This window comes from Salarias fasciatus, chromosome 20 (assembly GCF_902148845.1).
Source record: "Salarias fasciatus chromosome 20, fSalaFa1.1, whole genome shotgun sequence".
Classification (NCBI taxonomy): Eukaryota; Metazoa; Chordata; class Actinopteri; order Blenniiformes; family Blenniidae; genus Salarias; species Salarias fasciatus.
Genome location: NC_043764.1, coordinates 17,076,170 through 17,093,636, shown reverse-complemented (window position 1 = coordinate 17,093,636; position 17,467 = coordinate 17,076,170). Strand labels below are relative to the sequence as shown.

At 44.9% G+C, this 17,467-nt stretch overlaps 2 protein-coding genes across 5 annotated transcripts in view; one reads left to right on the top strand and one right to left on the bottom strand.

Moving 5' to 3' along the window:
* The window catches only part of LOC115408375 (dedicator of cytokinesis protein 3-like), a 42,707-nt gene extending 40,582 nt beyond the window's left edge, over window positions 1–2,125 (top strand). For 2 of the 3 annotated variants that reach the window (XM_030119092.1, XM_030119090.1), the window contains exons 51-54: window positions 42–126; window positions 203–325; window positions 438–520; window positions 1,414–2,125. In XM_030119092.1, the coding sequence (XP_029974952.1) occupies window positions 42–126; window positions 203–325; window positions 438–520; window positions 1,414–2,046 (924 nt within the window). In that variant the 3' untranslated portion in view covers window positions 2,047–2,125. The remainder of the gene's footprint in view (window positions 1–41; window positions 127–202; window positions 326–437; window positions 521–1,413) is intronic. The other variant, XM_030119091.1, reaches the window with a different exon arrangement.
* Window positions 2,126–5,910: 3,785 nt separating this feature from the next.
* Window positions 5,911–17,467, bottom strand: part of pcbp4 (poly(rC) binding protein 4) — a 36,888-nt gene continuing 25,331 nt past the window's right edge. For both annotated transcript variants that reach the window (XM_030119093.1, XM_030119094.1), the window contains 6 exons: window positions 14,647–14,718; window positions 12,129–12,170; window positions 11,954–12,029; window positions 11,407–11,456; window positions 8,463–8,632; window positions 5,911–6,831 (listed from right to left, as the gene is read on the bottom strand). In XM_030119093.1, the coding sequence (XP_029974953.1) occupies window positions 6,486–6,831; window positions 8,463–8,632; window positions 11,407–11,456; window positions 11,954–12,029; window positions 12,129–12,170; window positions 14,647–14,718 (756 nt within the window). In that variant the 3' untranslated portion in view covers window positions 5,911–6,485. The remainder of the gene's footprint in view (window positions 6,832–8,462; window positions 8,633–11,406; window positions 11,457–11,953; window positions 12,030–12,128; window positions 12,171–14,646; window positions 14,719–17,467) is intronic.

The window sequence follows — 17,467 nt, the reverse complement described above, 5'->3', positions numbered from 1 at the left end:
GTTGACAGTCATTAATGTAAAGTGCGTCCTCTGCTTCTCAGAACAACCACATGCAGCGTGCCTTACTTCAGCAAGTCAGCCCCTGTAAGCCCTGTGCTGAGCCCCACATGAACTTACCAGAGAAAGGTAACCCAGAAAGCTGAAGTCCATGTGCTGGTGTGATGTTTTCAGGGTGTTGATGCAGATTTTGTTTCTCTCTTAGTCTTTCCCAACACGCCCAACAGCTGGAGTCTGGATGGAGAGAACAGGGAGCAGGTGGCCTACATGCCGGCATCAACCGGAGGTGTTGTGATGCCCCCTGTCCCACCCAGGTCCTTCCCACAAGGTCACTTTTATTATTTTCTTAAATGCTGTTCAGCTCATGAGTTTGTTTCTGTGAAATGATAAAAGCATCGTTAATTAATGTGGTTCTGTCTTCTCGCTTTCACTAACTGCAGGTCATTTCCTGATGCACTGTGATGCATTCCACCACCAGAACAGCGACCCTCCTCCTGCGCTGCCCGTCCGTTCCCTCCGCAAGGTACAGACATAGAAACAATCATTTCAATCATGACACACTTTTCAAAGTGCTTTAAAGAACATGAAATGCTTAAAAAAAAACATAAGTTGGCTGAAATGTCAAGCGAAGCAGAAACAAACAGGAACTTCAATCAAAATGCTGAAGATAAAACACATAAGAAGTATTTAAGAAACGCTTCAACTCAATTAATTTCAGTCTGTAAGTGTCAGTGGATTTTGAGAATTCTTAGTGAAAGAGATAAGACATAAAGCTGTAAAATCAAGATAAGACACTTCTGACTCCACCAAAAAAATTGTATATGAGCACATTTTTAAGATTGGAAGAAGTCATGTAAACTGGCTCATTTCTGCTTCACACAATTCTGAAATGTCTCTGTTGCTACATGTTTAATCTCCGCGCTCAGGCTGTGTTGAAGTGATGCCCGATTGTTTAGTCACTCTTTAGACTGAATTTGGAAAACAAGCACATCATCTGTGCATAACCGAATCTCCCCTGATCCTTCAGATTAACATCAGTGTTGACACGACGCTGATGGAGACACTTTTGGAAAGCATATTTCAAATGAAGATCTCAGTATTTCCTCTTTGCTTTCAAACCTTTCTCACATTTCTCCGATGGTCTGCTCCCGCGCGCAGACACACCGATAGAGCTCAAATAATCCTAAAATGCTTAATCGCTGAGACGAAACACACTTTACCTCACATTACAGTGACTTGTTTTGCCCTTTTGCCTCAGAAAAGCCCCTCTAACTGCCCATTAGAGCACAGGTGAAACTGACTGATGCTTTCGTTTTGATTTTGTTTCTATCAATAGTCTGAACAGCATCAAGACACTTTCTAATTGCTTCATTTGCAGTTTCTCCAGCTTATTACTGTCGGTCTGTGTTTCTGCAGTCTCCTCTCCACCCCATCCCCGGCTCCCCCACCAGTCCTCAGTCCGCCCTGGGGGGCAGTAACTCCACCCTGTCGGGCAGCGCCAGCAGCGGCGTCTCCTCCCTGAGTGAGAGTAACTTCGGCGGTCAGTATCCCGACCCGGGCCCCATCCGAAACGACGCCTTGGAGCCCCTCCCCAGCCACCTGTGGTCCCCCCCCGACGAGTACCTGGCCTCGCCCTACCTGCACATCCACTACGGCGGCCCGGAGATCGACTCCATGGACCCGGTGCGCCCGTTCCACTACCGCAGCCCCACGTCGCACCCGCACCCGCACACACACACGCACACGCACCCCCACGCTCACGCTCACGCCAACCCGGGGATGGACGGCCACTCCCACGGCCCGCCGCCGCCGCACCACCACCACGCCCCCGCCCACGGCCCCCACCACATCCCGTACCGCCGGCCTCAGCCCCCGGCCGTGCCGCCCAAGCCCTACCTGAGGGAGGGCTGCATCCCCGAGGAGGAGCTGCCGCCTCAGCCCATCCCGCTGCCCCGCCGGATCTTCCACTCCCCCCACGGCCACCGGGAGGAGGCGGGGAAGCACCCCTGGGAGCAGTGCATCAGCGAGGAGCACGAGGAGGCGCAGTGATGCGCGGCCCGGCCCGGGCCCGCCCCTCCTTGTCTTCTTCCCTCCATTTGCGTTGAGTCGGAGGAGCAGCGAAGGTTTTTCGAATCCCGCGCGCACGTGAAGGGAAGAAAAGAAGGAGCGGAGGCACAATTGGAGGCCCGTCCGCCATCGCTGCTCCGAGTGGGGCCTCATAGATAGAGTTAAAAGAAAAATATCTGTCCGACACAGATTAATTAACTTTGTTCAAAAATTGATATTGATTGTACACACTTGTACAACTCGTCTGTGAGCATGTTTTTTCATTTGAGAATAATATGACAACCGTTTTGTGAAATACGACGACCGCGATCAGAACCAACATGATCCCCGGTGCAGTATAAGCTCTGAACTCGATTAACTTTACTTTTCATGTCATTTTCACAACACAGAAGCTTATTATTCACAGTGAAGTGACTTCTCTGCTTTAAATGCTTCATATATACGAATTCTTATTTTGATAAATTTGCTACATTATAGTGTTTTCGAAGGCTTATATCCATTATGTTTTTCAAAACACTGTTAAGTGCTCCTTAATAGTGAATCATATCAAATGGCGCACTCTAATACGTGTTGCTGCCGGGCTGTCGTACGTCGCAGGTCTCTAAGGTTGAACTTGCAGCTCTCCTCTTTGGACCGGCATCTCAAGGGACATGAACTTCAGTCACTGACGATTTCCCACCCGCACCCCGTGTACGGGAACCTACGTGAATGTATTCAGACGAGATGTTCTCCTTGTGTTGCACAAGCTGCAATCCTGGTTTTTTTTTTTGTTTAAGTGCTTTAAGTTGAGTCTCTGTTGAAGAAGTCTCTGTTTGTTTCTTTTCGTGTGACTAAGATATCTCCGGAGGAACGAGAGGCTTTTGGGTAGACCGAGAGATCAAACTGAGGACAGTAACACACACACACACACACACGCGCACACACACAGGTGACACACTTGAAGGAGTCTCCATTCAACACCTCGGCCGCCTGCTGGACATTGAAAATGAACGCCACTCTCTCTCTCCCCCTCCATCTTCCCCCTCTCTGTGGGGTTGTCCGACCGTGCCGGCCGGTGGAGGCCGAACGTGGACACCGTCTGTGGACACCGTCTGACCCCTCCGCCCGCTCGGCCGGTCGAGGAGCCCCGCACGGACCGCGTGGGGATCGCCTACCCGCCTTAAGTGCACTCAAAAGCAGTTTGACCTCTCATCCGGACTGTGAGAAGCTCATTTCAGCGACAGCCATTCTCCTTTTCATTCAGCTCACTCTGCGCTCCCGGAAGGAAAACAAAAAAAACCCAACCCAGATATCTAGATAGTGATGTTTTTGTATGGTTTCGTCCCGCTTTGGTTTCAGATCGTTGTTTGGTTTGTAGCGCTAATATCTCTTATTCTGCCTGCGGCTCTTTCTCAATCACCTTCTGTTGTTGGAAAACTGATGCTGTGTTTCAGAGGAAGCCCGACGCCTGGACTGACAGAGAAGTTTACCTTTTTTTTCTCCGTGGTGCAGAAAGGACAGCGCTGTTTATTGTCATGTTTTGGGTCGGAAGGATATAGCTAATATTTTAACAATTACTTGTTTTCCTGGTTGTTTTTTGCAGGTGGATGCTTTGTGTTATTGTACATCAGGTTGTCAGCTGACTAGACAACATCTATTTTTGTATGTGAGATCATCAGTTGTGTAAACATATTTCAGAAAGCGTACCGAGACGGAAGGGCCCAGGTACTGCAGTGGCTGCTGTACTTCGTATGGAGCTTGAACCAGAGGTTATTAGATATATACAGTATGAGTATCTCCTGTGAGCTTGAAGGCACTGAGGATAACTGGCGACTGAAGTGATACTCAAAATATAGGTACAATAGAATTTTTCAATGTAAATTCTGTTATTGTACATACAGCAGTATTGTGAAATATTTTTGAGAATTATTGCAGAAGCCCCAAAAAGGTTTATTGTTGTTTTGTGTATATACATGTACTCCAGAGATCAATGTAATTGATAAATATCTATAATCAGTGTTTGGAAAAAGGACAAATCCATTAGACTGTGGCTGTCTCCACCGTTCTTGACTTTGAGTCTTCTCATATAAATACTTTATACACTTTTCAATGTGCTTTCCTGTACATATGGTGTTAGCATGATCAAACAGTGTTTGGTTGTAAAAGTGGTTTTCCTACTCCCATAACTGCTGTGGTATGGAATTCATTAACAATGCCAAACATTAAAGACAATCTTTTATCAGCTCTAACTCTCCTCCTCACCTCTTCTGTGCCGTGACACTAGAGGGCGCTCTCTGTCACTGAATCACATCACCAGGCTCACTCCTCCAATGGCAGCCATGCAGATAGAAGTGGCGGTTTCACTCTTTTTCCTGATATGTGTTTTGTAGATGACAGTATGCCACACAGCCCTTCTACTGCGTCCCTGTTCCCACCAGCTTACAGTCCGTCCCGCCGCTGCTCTCAGATGCAGCACATCTGTAGTTTGATGTGGAATGGTGCAGGAGGAATTTCTGCAAAGCTTTATTCGTCGATATGAATAATTATGCAGCTCAGAGCGGCGGGGTGGAAGGAGCCCCGGGGGCCGGTAACAAATCTTTCTTCAAATATTTTGAACACGGCCCTGCTGCTGTCGTGTGTCGCACCGCCGAGGCCACCGAGACTGTGACTGGACTCCGCATCGCACGGCCGTCAAGGACAAGCAGAACAATACAGTATACAGCGTACACTAACCGGCCGTAACATTATGACCAGTGCCAGGTCAACAGTTTGCCTTAAAGGCACAATATGTGTTATTTTGGTTTGGTATGAATCTATATGACAACAGATATTGAAGTGAATGTTAAAACAGTAGTTAGCGTGTTATTTAACTTGCCCTTTAAAATTTACTCAGAATTCCTGACTAATCAATGGCTGAATGTCTGACTACACCATGGTGTCGTCAACCTGACAGGACCACAGGAACCAATCCGGACCACTGCTAAGAGCCACACAAAGAGCAGACTTACCCAGAAACACACAACACTGCCACCTACTGCATGACAGCGGAATGACTCAAATCGGACATCAATACCCCTTTAAAGCTCATGTGTCAAAAGCAGGAAAAACAGAAAAATATGGACCTTCACAATATTCACTGACAAGCAAAGATAGATAGATCGATAGATGGATGGATAGACGGATAGATCTGGAGGCTGTGTGTCTGCGTTGCCTCTGAAAGTGAACGTTCTCCAAAGATGGGGGCTGTGCACTCTTTTGCATATCCATGATGCAGTCACAGTAAGGCTGGAAAAAAAAAATAAAAAGAGTTGGGATGAAAGGATCTGAGCTGCCTCTCCTGAGGATGATGATGCCGCTGCTGCGCATGCTGATGATGCACACACTGAATTTCATTTTTACAGCATCATTGTGGCTCCACACTCGTCTTCTTCTTTCCTTGCTCCCAGTACTCTCCCTCTGTTAGTCTCCACAAACTCCTCCGCTTGTACTTGGTCACGGGGGGAGCTTACACACGAGCGTACTCCCTTACAAAGTCACCATCGATCGTGCACGCACTTGCATGCATGTCAGTACGCTGCCGTTCACGCAGACAGAGCTCTGCTCTCGTCTCCTCCGGGGCTGCATCATCTCTTTCTGCCGTTATTGTTTGGGGCACAAGAGCACAATGATGCTCTCATAAATTCTGGCAACAGGAATGACAGCCTGCCATCTTGTCTGTGTTTGGGAGAAAACAAAAATAACCTGAATCTTTCACTGCATCTTTTTTTTTTCTTTTTTCTGGCTGCTTTATTCCTCATGTGCCCATGCTTCAGTGTGACTCAAATTTCAGAAGAACAAAATAAAACGGAGGAAAAAAATTCTGCCACATCAGGAACCAAAGACTTTTAATAAATGAATCATTACTAATAAATAAAGATTAAACAAGTTGCACATTCAAATAAAACCCAACAAAACAGACATAACACTGAACAAAGTAAAGTACAGTACCATAGCACAGATTATTAAAAAAAAAAAGAAAAAAAAGAAAAAACACCCCCCAGACATTTACAAATTTTCTTAAAAACTTCAAGAGGCAAACATAGACATTGTATAAAAGCATCATACAGTAGAGCATTTGTCATCTGAGTATAATTTACAAATTTATTGGAGGATAAATATGCAGCTGATCTCAAACTTGAGGAACACACGTAAAGGTCAGTGAACATGTGTCTCTCAGGTGAGGCTCCAGCCCTGCTTTTAGTGATCAATAACAGTGATGAGGTGACGATGAAAGCGGGTCCATCAATTCATGGGAAACTCACAAATTATCTAGAATTGTAAATGACTTTTAATAGCTTTGTCCACGTCTCTATTGGTCTCGTCTCTGTTGGTGCATCATCGGGTAAAAAGTCCAGAGCGTGTGTGTGCCGGTGGATTCTTCACTGGACTCTCCACAGGCCTCATCAGTAGGGAGCAAACTTCTGTCTCTCTGGCTTTTTGATGCAGTTGGCTGAGGAGATTTTGGCGGTGTAGGCGGCCAGGGTGGAGTGGGAGGGCGCTGCAGAGACGGCCACGGTGGGGGCGGGGCTGGACAGAGTCAGAAAGGGGACGGACTTGACCCCCAGGAGCCCGGAGAGGGGCATGGCGCCGTACGGGGTCCCCAGCATGTGGGCCGGGGTCAGGGTGCCCACGGTGGCCAGGGCGGGGGCGGGGGAGGCGGCCGGGGAGGCGGGCTGAGTGAAGGCCATGTTGAGGTCGACTGGAGTTGCCATGGTGGCGGCCTGTGCCGTGGATTTGGCGGTCTCCAAACTGTGACGACAGGGAGACACGGAGGAAGGACGGGGAATGAAGATTAGAGGATTATTCTGTTGCTGCAACACTGGAGGAAGTTTCTGGAAAATTATTAAAGGGGAACTCCACCAATGTTACATATCAAAGGCCATTTACAGGTCTTGGCGAGTATTAGCGGACTTATAAACTGAAAAAAAAAAAAAAAAGCCTTCGGTGGCTGCAGAGGGAGGGTGTGTGAAGTCTGATAAACTGCTGGAAGGGATGCTGCTTCAGTGTTTTGGGGCAGAAAACAACATTTCAGAGCACATCAAAATGTTTTGGTTTCTGCTAAACTGTGGTGTTTACTGTTGCTGTTTTAATGGAAAGTTAATTTGCGATGAATCAGCACTGTTAAACATTTGTAATGGAAATCGCAACAAACCAAAACAGGGAACAAATTTAATTTAAAAAAAATCCATACACAACTGAACTATTCCAACTAAATTTAAACCAAAAAAAAAAAAAAAAATTAACCTAAACCAATTCAAACCAAGCAAAGCTAATATAATGTAAACCAAACTGCACAATACAAATATCATCTGTGCAAAATTAATGCAATTCAATAAAATGAAATAGAAACTAAAATCAATGAACTAATCTAATCAAAACAAACTAATTTAATTCAACCAAAATCAAACTGGACTGAATTATAAAATCACTTTCATTATTCAGCCGTAAAACATTTAAAAAAAATGCATCATCCTAATTAATGGATCATAGGCAGCAATTCTCTGTGTGTGTTTGTGTGTGTGTGTGTGTGTGTGTGTGTGTGTGTGTGTGTGTGTGTGTGTGTGTGTGTGTGTCTTAAGTTTTTTATTCTGATCTGATTATTGCAAGGTAACTGTCTGAATTTTCTTCATAAAACAGTTTTTGATCACAGGCACAAGAAGGAAGAACATTTCTTGACAGAATGGAATAAACAGTATTGTGGTTCCTTTTTGTTATTTTAGTTCTGTCTTTTTTTAGGCATGATGCGCTCCAGGCCCACCGCTTTCTGTCACAGGTCTCCCTTAACGCCGGGACACTGGGTGTAAAAATAAAGTATCTGACTGAATAGTCAGATGAGAGCTGCTTTTGCACGGAAGTTGAATGCTATTGATTTCAATATTTTCAACAACAATTACATAATGAAGGGAAAAAAACAAACTTGAATTAAACTGTTATTTCTGCAATATATATGACATAATATTTTCAACTTTAATTAATATTGTGTAAATCGTGATTATTACTGATCACTTTTTGCTCTTGTATTTCCTTTTTATTTGAAAAACAGCTAATTTTATGTTAAAAAAAAAAACAAAAAACTATTGGATTGCATTTATGTCTTCTCCAGTCGCTGTTGCATCATGTTTTTATGTACACTGGAAAAAATCCTGAATTTAAAAGCAAATTTAAAAAATTGATGTAGGTCAGTGGATTTTTAACAAGACTCCTCCATAAAACACATTTCTTCTATTACTTGTTCCCCTCAGTCAAATTACCGGCAGCACAAGTACGCTGCTCGTTATCGCTCGCAGCATGACCTTTGACCCTTTTAAGCCGATACATTCCTTTCAGGGCGAGCGCTGGCAGCGATTGGCTAGATGAGTGTGCATGTGAGCGGGCCTTACCAGGAGGTAATGAGGTACTGGGCCAGGTTGATGCTGACTGGTGTTCCTGTGATAGTGACATGACGGTCGCTTGTTCCATCCAGCTGGCTGCCGATCTTGATCTGAGCTCCTGAAACCTGCCTGATCTCGTTGATCTTAGTGCCCTGACGCCCGATGATCGAGCCAATCAGCTGGAGGAGACAACAAACGGGTCAGATGTGACGGAGGAATGAATGAGAAGGGTTTTGATGAATCTTTCGACTGAACGCAGCTCTTTTCCCTTCAATGTGCCGATGAAAGCAATTCTGTCAAAAGAGGCCAAAGAAACACCCCCCTACACACACACACACAAAAAAACCCCTGCACATCGTTGTGGAACTAGTTTAATGCAGACCACTTTAAATATTACAATTACATTGTTTGTCTTCGGTGGATTGGTCATCCATCATTCATGTCAAGTGCACTTCTCCCTCACCAGTCTCCCTTAATTGCTACTGTGTGCGGACCGGTAAAAGAGACGAGCGAAGGCACATTTGCCTCTCATTAATCTGAGTGGCTAAAAGGTTATTGATTCCTCAGAGTGGTGATGACTTCCCAAACAAATCACTTCCCAAACACATGCCAGCTAGATGCATCTCCGCACTAATGGAAAACATAATGGGAAAATAACTCAAATGTATAATGTACGGTCCCATCGGCGCGAGCGTTCGGCCCAGATGAGAGCAGATTAGACAATGACGTGAGTTTCATTGCCTTCCAAAATACATTATCACTCCTGCTTTCGCTCCCCAACCTGGACCCCTGTTCCTATTAGTGACAATAGATATTTAGCAGAAGCAGAGCTCGGGGGCCGCGCGCCGGTTCAAGTGCAGGGTGTCGGGGGGCTGAGGCGACGGGGCTATGCTGCCAAATATACAGAGAGTGTGCCAGACAGTGATGAAGTACTTGTAGTATGTGTGTGAGCTGGATGTTTAACAGTGGCTCACATATAGGAGGAAAAAGTGTGTGTGTGTGTGTGTGTGTGTGTGTTGTGCACTTGGCCTCTGTGCATTTTGCATTCCTTTTCTGAGAAGTAAGCAGCCTGTTCCACAGTGTCTGATCTGTCACACTGCGACCTGGTTGGTCCGCCCAGCTATTATTGGCTCAGCAGTTTATTCATAGGATAAAGGGGGGTTGGGAGGGGGGGGCACAAAGAGCAGCGAGCCTGAAGAGCAAACTCTCGAGACAATGGTCGCTACGGACCTCAAATCAGAGATAACGTCTCTCCCCCACTGACTCCGAAAGATCTCCGCTGGCCTTTTACAGCAGCTGTCAATAACGGCAGCTGTCAACGGCTCGCCCGCTCCGGGACGCACGACCTGAGACAGCAGCATTTTCATAAGAACAAAACTTGCAACTAAGCAGACTCGGACTAAATAAACCACGCAGGAGGGATTTCACATCTGCCTTTTTCATGATTATTTTCTTGTTAAGCACGCCATTAGTAATGCTGCACGGCGCCTCTGATCCTCAGCTGGAAGTGGCCTATATATTGTCGGCTTCCTGCTGAGGCAGTCGTTTGAAAGGACACTGGAAGAGGAATGGGACGGTGGAGGTGAAGCCATTTTTCTCTCGGCTAAATCTTCCTCCTTCCGCAGAAGTACGGCACATTGCTGAGTGTGTGTAAGCAGTTTCTGAATGCATCTACGTCTATTTGTGTGTGTGTGTGTGTGGAGCACAGAGCAGGATTGTGTGGCTGGAGCATGGTGGGCCCGCGGGGGCGGAGGGGGGTGGGGGGGGGGGGGGGGGCACAGAGGGCTGAGGAGGCTCAGTCATGGCTGTAAGACCTCTCTTCTGGAACAATGGCTGGAGCTTACAGCTGTCCCTGTCACGTATAGCACTGGACTCCCTCATTCCTCTGATGCATTGTGCCGCTCACCATGAGGGGTTTACTCGGGGAGGGGGGGAAAAAAAAAAACCTTCAGGCATTTTAGAAATGTAGCTTAAGTCGTGCCGCTGTATCCTATACGGCACAGTCAAACCTTGAGTGATCAATCCATTTCTAACCTCGTTGTTTTCTCCATTCCGCGACCCACACGGCGAAGTGGAATCGTTCATTTTGGTCGCGGCTGCCTTCCTGCAGCCGGAACTCAAAGGAGTGCTAAATGCTAAATACTCTCTGGCACGATTACTCCGGGTTTAAAAATAGACCCCAACAAAAGCTGCGTTTGATCCCTTTGAGTAAAGTTTTCTTAGCGCTGTACTGCTCACACCGGAGTCGTCCTTTAATCTTCAGAGCAACGTTTCATTCGGAATTCATTTTGGCATCGCAAAGATAGGTCAGAAATTAAAGCATAAATTATGAATGTCTTCATTTAATTTTGCCATCACTCCTTTTTTTTTTTTTTTTTTGTTAGAAATGAAACTGCAAAAAAGAAGCGAATCTCAGACTTAATCCACTAAATTTGACACTGAACTGATCAAAAGAAGGGAGATGTAGTCGGATCTCCGCATCGTGATTTCTGTTCTGAGATTGAAGAGGCTGTTCATCAAACCCTGGCAGAGGCTAAGTGAAGAGGGAAGAGGATCTTTGTCTGTTCCCTTATTGGCTGTTTTGACAGCAGACAGCTTCTAAGTAGGTCAGGGAACATGAGAGGATTTAGTGAACACTCATGGGAGTCACTGGAAGACATTGCAACTGCAGCAGAGACAATAATGCGAAAGGATCCATATCGGCTCAGAATCCCTTTAACCTTGGGTTAGTCTGAGGTTACAATAATGAGGATAATTAGGAAGTCTCGCGTCTCTTTTGAAGTCAAGCCAGACGTGCGCGCAGCCGCACATCATCACCTGCGTCTGTGCCGTTCGCATGTGAGACGGGTGCCAGCTTCCTGTTTAATTTTGCTGGGAAAATACACACACACACACACACACGATAAAAAAAAAATGGCATGAATGACTGAGGTTATGAGTTGCTTTGCCTTACATCATTGGGAATAAGCAGCTCCTGAGATGTCTGAGAGTTTGAGTCCATCCCTGGTGGGAGAAAATACAAGCATTAACTGAATGAAATTGACATTTATATTAGACATTTTGAACGTTCGATCAAGCCCTTTGGTTCATGAAGCTGTACAAACCACTGCTGACATGCTGGAAAAACCCCTCTGAGCAGAAAACTGCCTGATACAGTAAAGCAGTTAATTTCCATTTTAATGGGTTGATGTTTAACACGGAGCTCATTCTTTTCTTTCTCCCAGTTCTCTGACTCTGCAGAACATATCATTTCACATAATAGTTTCTCTCTCAGACTGGGAGATATAAGAGAGCTATAAAGCCTCCTTTCTCCTCCCTCCTCACTGACACAAGCTCATAATCAGTGAGGCTAATGACAGCCAGCGTTTACTCCTCACGTCTGCAGGCAGGTTGAAAATCTATGAGAAGCTACGGGTGGAGGGGGAAAATGCTACGGCAGACTGTCAGAGCAGTGCAGGGGAAAAAACCCCCCAACAAACTAGCAGGCGTGCTCTACGTACCGGGCATGATAGTGGAAGCAGGCTGGGCAATGGGACTCAGGCCTTGCTGCATTGAAAGCTGATGCAATTTGGCCAGCTGCAAGACAAAGACGAAGAGCGTGAGTCACCTCAGCACACTGCAACCACAAACCACCAACATTATATTAAATCATAATACTTTCACAAATGGCCATACCTCTGAATGTGGAATGCCATATTGGTTTTGCAAAGTGTAGGCCTGAAAGACAGCAATGTACATTAGGTAAATTACAGCAATAAAAACATCACACACCAGCAATAAATCTGCACCCTTTTAATGGAAGTGCTCCTCTGTCAATGCACGCCCGTTTTTCTGAAAAGAGAAATGGAAAAAAAAGGGAGAACCAACTGATCCTAAATAGCAAAAAAAAAAAAAAGAAAGAAAGAAAAGAAAATGCATACGTTGCTGACTTCGAGCAACTCATCCGGTGCAGACACATTCCTTTCTGACTTTGTTTGTTCCCATTTAGAAATATTTTCATGACTGCACCTCAATCCGGTGGAGGTCAAAAGGACACTGCTTGTGAAGACCGCAGCATTAAAAATGGCTTATAAAAGATTCAACAGGAACATCTCAGTCGGGATGTCGTGTCCCTGTAACTTCAGACAATCCACGGACCTGAAGCTGGTCGGTTTTCACCAGGAGTATTCGATCAGTGCAAAGTCATTTCTGATGACAATGGCAGAGGAGGAGGAGGAGGAGGAGGCTCCAGAATCCGCTCAGAAACTCGAAATTCATCGGGGTCCTTGATTTCTTAACCTATGGGCTTTACTCATTTTGGCGTTGCATCCTCCTTGTCTGACAGTCTCAACTGCTCTGACTGTAAAAAACAAGACAAACTCGTGTTTCCTTTTCACTGTCTTTTACCGCACTTTACTAAAAGGACATTTATTAGTAGAAATCTATCTTTGCTGCACAGTGTTCCAGCACTTTCAGCTACACATAGATATACAATTGACAACTGATTATCATTTAAACACAAACACATTTTCAGATGTTATGTTTACTTATGCATGAATATAAACTGTCCATTTATGTTTTTCAATCACTCAGAGACAAAAAACAACAACAAAAAAAAAGCAAACAAAAAAAAAAATCTAAGAATACCAAGTTAGAAACTTCTGCAAGTTATTGCTGTGTAAAAGACAGAGAAACCTACGGCCTTACAGCGTGGGCTCTCTGAGACCTCTGCCAAAAAATTAAAGCATAATTTTCCACAGAAACATTACTGACACCGTTGTCATAAAATGAAGCAAAGTTTTGAGATATGAAGCACATACCACAGTCTTAACTACAGTTTTGAGCTGTTTCAAAAAGGCCCCTGAGTCTCCAGCACCCCCAAACACGTTAAAGATTATTGCTAATGCTGAGAGCTGCGGAAACAAGATTTGCTTTACTTGCACTGTCTGAAGGAGACACAAATCTAAAAGCTCAAAAACCTCTAAAGTAGGGCAAGTGGAACAGCAGCTAACTCCACGGCAGAGGGTAGCAAGGCTAATATTTCTTTGTTTTTCTCTTTAGTTTGGTCAAAACGGCTCATTATGCACATTTGTTAAAGCACACCTAAATTGAAAAAGCCTTATTTTATTCAAATAGTGTAGGCTGTTTTCTTTTAGTGTGCTTAAGATTCATTCATCTTCAATTCTAATAGTTTCCTCTTGCTTCATTTTTTCCCCATTTTCTGTTGATCTTTCATCATATTCGTCTCAACCTGCAGCATCACCCTCCTGTTACTCTAAATAATGCAGACGGACATGTCACAGCATTCCTCTCACTTTACCCTTCAGCACTCACTTAAACACAGGCGTCGATCTCTGCATCTATTTATCTATATATTCATCTATCCCTCTATGTGACTGTGTAAGCAGCTCTACTTCTATAACCTATACTATCTATCTATCTATCTATCTATCTATCTATCTATCTATCTATCTATCTATCCCTCGATCCATCTGTTTACTGTAATTAGTTTGGGTGGTGTCTGTGCAGCCTTGCCTTGTTACAGTTATGGCCCGACCAGACAGCACTTAGCTTAACTCAATTCAGCCTGACGCCAGCAGTCTGGCTAATATTACCAGTCCATCCTATATGGTCATAAACCAGAGAGGAGAGCTCGTTCTCACACTGCATCCATGCATTCAAGTCGCGTTCATAAGGGGAAAGCACACAAACAAAACGCTGCAAATTCATTGGAATAATCCTCCCATTTACAACACGACCGATCTCTCTTCAGAGCTTCTGACATTCATCACCCGCAATTAGACTGTTTTTTTTTTTTTCTCACAGTGTGCAGCTGGTTTTTGTCATAGACTGCTGTTTCATTCTGATACCATGACTGTATCTGCTATAGCTGTCGCAGGAGGAATATCTGTAAAGCCGGAATGTTTGTGGTGCAGGGCTCGGCGGAGGCTAAAAAAGAGACGGCGGTGGTGTGCGACGGCATCGTGTTTCAGCAGGGGTTTTAGCTCTAATGACAGGCTGGAACAATAGCTGCAGCTTACGCTCAGCTGTTGTTTTTAATGCCTCATGCCATATGATGAAGTGTGTAACTTTGGACATGCCACTCCGCCACTCCCACCTTCCCCACCCCCTAATAATTCATTCCTGCGCTCCACGACCGGGGCTTCGAACGCGTCTGTGCTGTTCTGAAACTGGAGGTTATGAACTGGTTTACCTGCTGGAGATCCAGGCCACTCTGGGCGACTGAGTACAGAGGGTGGGGCGCGAAGTCTGACGCTTCAAACACCTAAAAAGCACACAGAAAAAAAAAAAAAAGAACATGAGAAGGAGCAGAAAATACAATAAAATGTAATTTTGGCTTGAAGTTGTGTTATTTTTTTCACTGTATTAGTGGGAGTCAATAAGAGGTGAGAGGCTTCAGTGTGAAATCTGATGTAAAAATAATAACATCAACATCTTTTCTGGGCTTCGGCTACAGAACGCATTCGGTCTGAGTCGAGCTCTCGAGGCGGCATTTCTGACACCTTAACACACCTAACAGGCTTATGGGCTCTGACTCATCCTCAGACCCTCTTTCCCATTCCACTTCATTTTCTCCTCCAACAAATTACACGAGGATTCCTTATCACTGCGGAGCCTTCATTAAAGCCGCCTCCCGTTGACCAGGAGCGTGCCCCGGGCTTCATTTCATAACTTATTATGTGGAATATCAAAAAACAAGAAGCCATTCCGCAAATTGTCCAGAGTCTGAAGCAGCACAAACAGTGTGTCAGAACTGCTGACAGCTATGCAGAGTATCTGGCTGCTGCTGGAGCCAGAGGAGACGGCAGGTCTCCAGCCTCACTTGCTAATCTTGTGACTCGCTCCATGGGAGGGTGGATATCTGTCCCTTCTCAAACAGCAGCATCTGCACCACTCAGGCTAAACCGCCCCACAATAAAAGTCGCCCCGTCTCCCACCGAGGACCCTCCGCACGAGTGCTGTTTCAGGACAGACAGGAATTGGGTGAAGGATGCTCTCTATGACAATACCTCCTCCAAACATTCTCCAATAACCATTTATATGTCTGCTCCAAATGCTGTTCCACTGGTTTCAGGTTTTCATGAGATGGGTCAGCCATCAAAACCTTTAAAGCCAAAGGGAAGATGTGGGTTTTAAGAATGGACTTGAAAAAAAGAAAAAGTAGGTACCTATGTGATGTGCGTCGTTCGATAAGAGGTTGTTGCATTCTGCTTTTAGAGAAGAGCTAAATCCTGCTACTGGAGGTCTCCAGTCCTGCGTGCTTCCATAGCTGCTCTGCTTCGGCTGATTATGACGAGCACCTCAGGTTCTTTCTACTGAGCTCGGTGTTGACATATTGATTAGAGTCAGGTGTATTTAATTTGAATGATATTGAAAACTTGCAGACTGGAGCTTTGCAGGAACACTCCTGCAACTGGGGAAAGTTTGGAGCATTCACACTACAACACAAAATGCGTCCCAAGTTTGTCCAACAACAGTGCTGTCATCACACATGTGCACCAATATGATGCTTGTGAAGGCAGTAATAATTTCACAATTTCACACTTGGCTTCCCTGGGCTAACGCCGTGTTGCTATTTTCACTCTATTCAAGGTCAGTGACGAGATATTCTCCTGTACTCTTGTGGTCCAACACACCCGACATGTGCAGGAGCTGCTTTTACACAGGCTGCATAGGAAATATGATTTCCCATGTAGGTGACCATAAAGTTGCTCTAAGCTCATGGAAATTTCCCATTTTCTAATTGGAAGCAACAAGATTAACGGCTTCCAGAATGTTGGAACTTTTCCACTTTCTAGTTGCTCGTGTTCACGTCGTAAATTTTTATTGCTTGCCTCTCGATACTCCGTCTCATCCCGCCGTCTTCCTCCATTAGTGCAATGGTGTGGTCGGCCTCATATTAGTGCAGCTGCTGACGTGCACTCCCAGATAGTGTGATCTCAAATCAAAGGAAGCCGTGAAGCACAGGAAGTGATGCCAGGAACACTTGACCCGATCACCCTTTAGAATCAACTTCCCATGTGATTAAAAAGAATCCTTCAGTGTTTCTTCCAGCGAGAAAACGAATTTTCCAAGATGACAAGTGAGAGATAGAGAAGCGTCCACTCTGCGTGCGCCTCCTTTGGTTTTACACTCTCCTTCCTGAAGAAAGCGAGCGCATCATTTGGGAAAAACAGCGGACTGCATGTTGGCTGATGTGACAGATGGTGTGAACACCCTTATGCACTCAATAAAGCAGGTGTAACAGCGGACGTGTGATATCTGAGGCACGCTGTGGGCGTCTGTTTGCTGTTACCTAAAGTCCTCTTTTATTCTATTGTGCGACTTTGTCTTCATGCAACTCGACCGACTCTACGCAGCTTTTCATGCGTTAGCAAAAAGTTATTTCTCTTTCTCATTCTGCCTTTCAGAAATGTGTGTCTCCCATCTTTGCCACGGCAGTTTGAGCCCGGCGTTCAATGAGAATCTCACTCAAAGCCATCAACTGAACTCAGTCCCTGCTACAGCTGCAGCTGTATTAATATTAAATGTTAAATAGTACATGTTAGCACTGTGACAAGCTATATAAATGATTTAGTAATTATGGAACCCTTTTATGACTCCAACGCCTGGATTTATTATGATTATATGGCTGGAGGGTTGTGAAAAGATAAAATAACCTCAATATCTAGCAGTTTCTCAATATTACTGTGTGTTTTGACAGTACTGAGAGGCTCAGGTTACAGATGTGGGAGAATCAGGTGAATCTTGTGTGTGTTTGGATGGTCGTACTGCAGACGTCCTGGGGGGGGTTTGTAACGGCGAGTCTGTGAAGCTCAATTTGTCTGCTTTCTGTCGTTTCTTTAATTTTGTTCTTATCATGGTAGCCTCGGAGTTATGATTATTAGAAGGATCTGAGCCGATGGTCCGATGAGACAGGATGGGAATAAAATGTTAAAATTGTTGAAGTTTAATGCAAAACCAATCCAAGTTTTTTTTGTTTGTTTTTTTTATGTTATGAGGAGGATGAGACG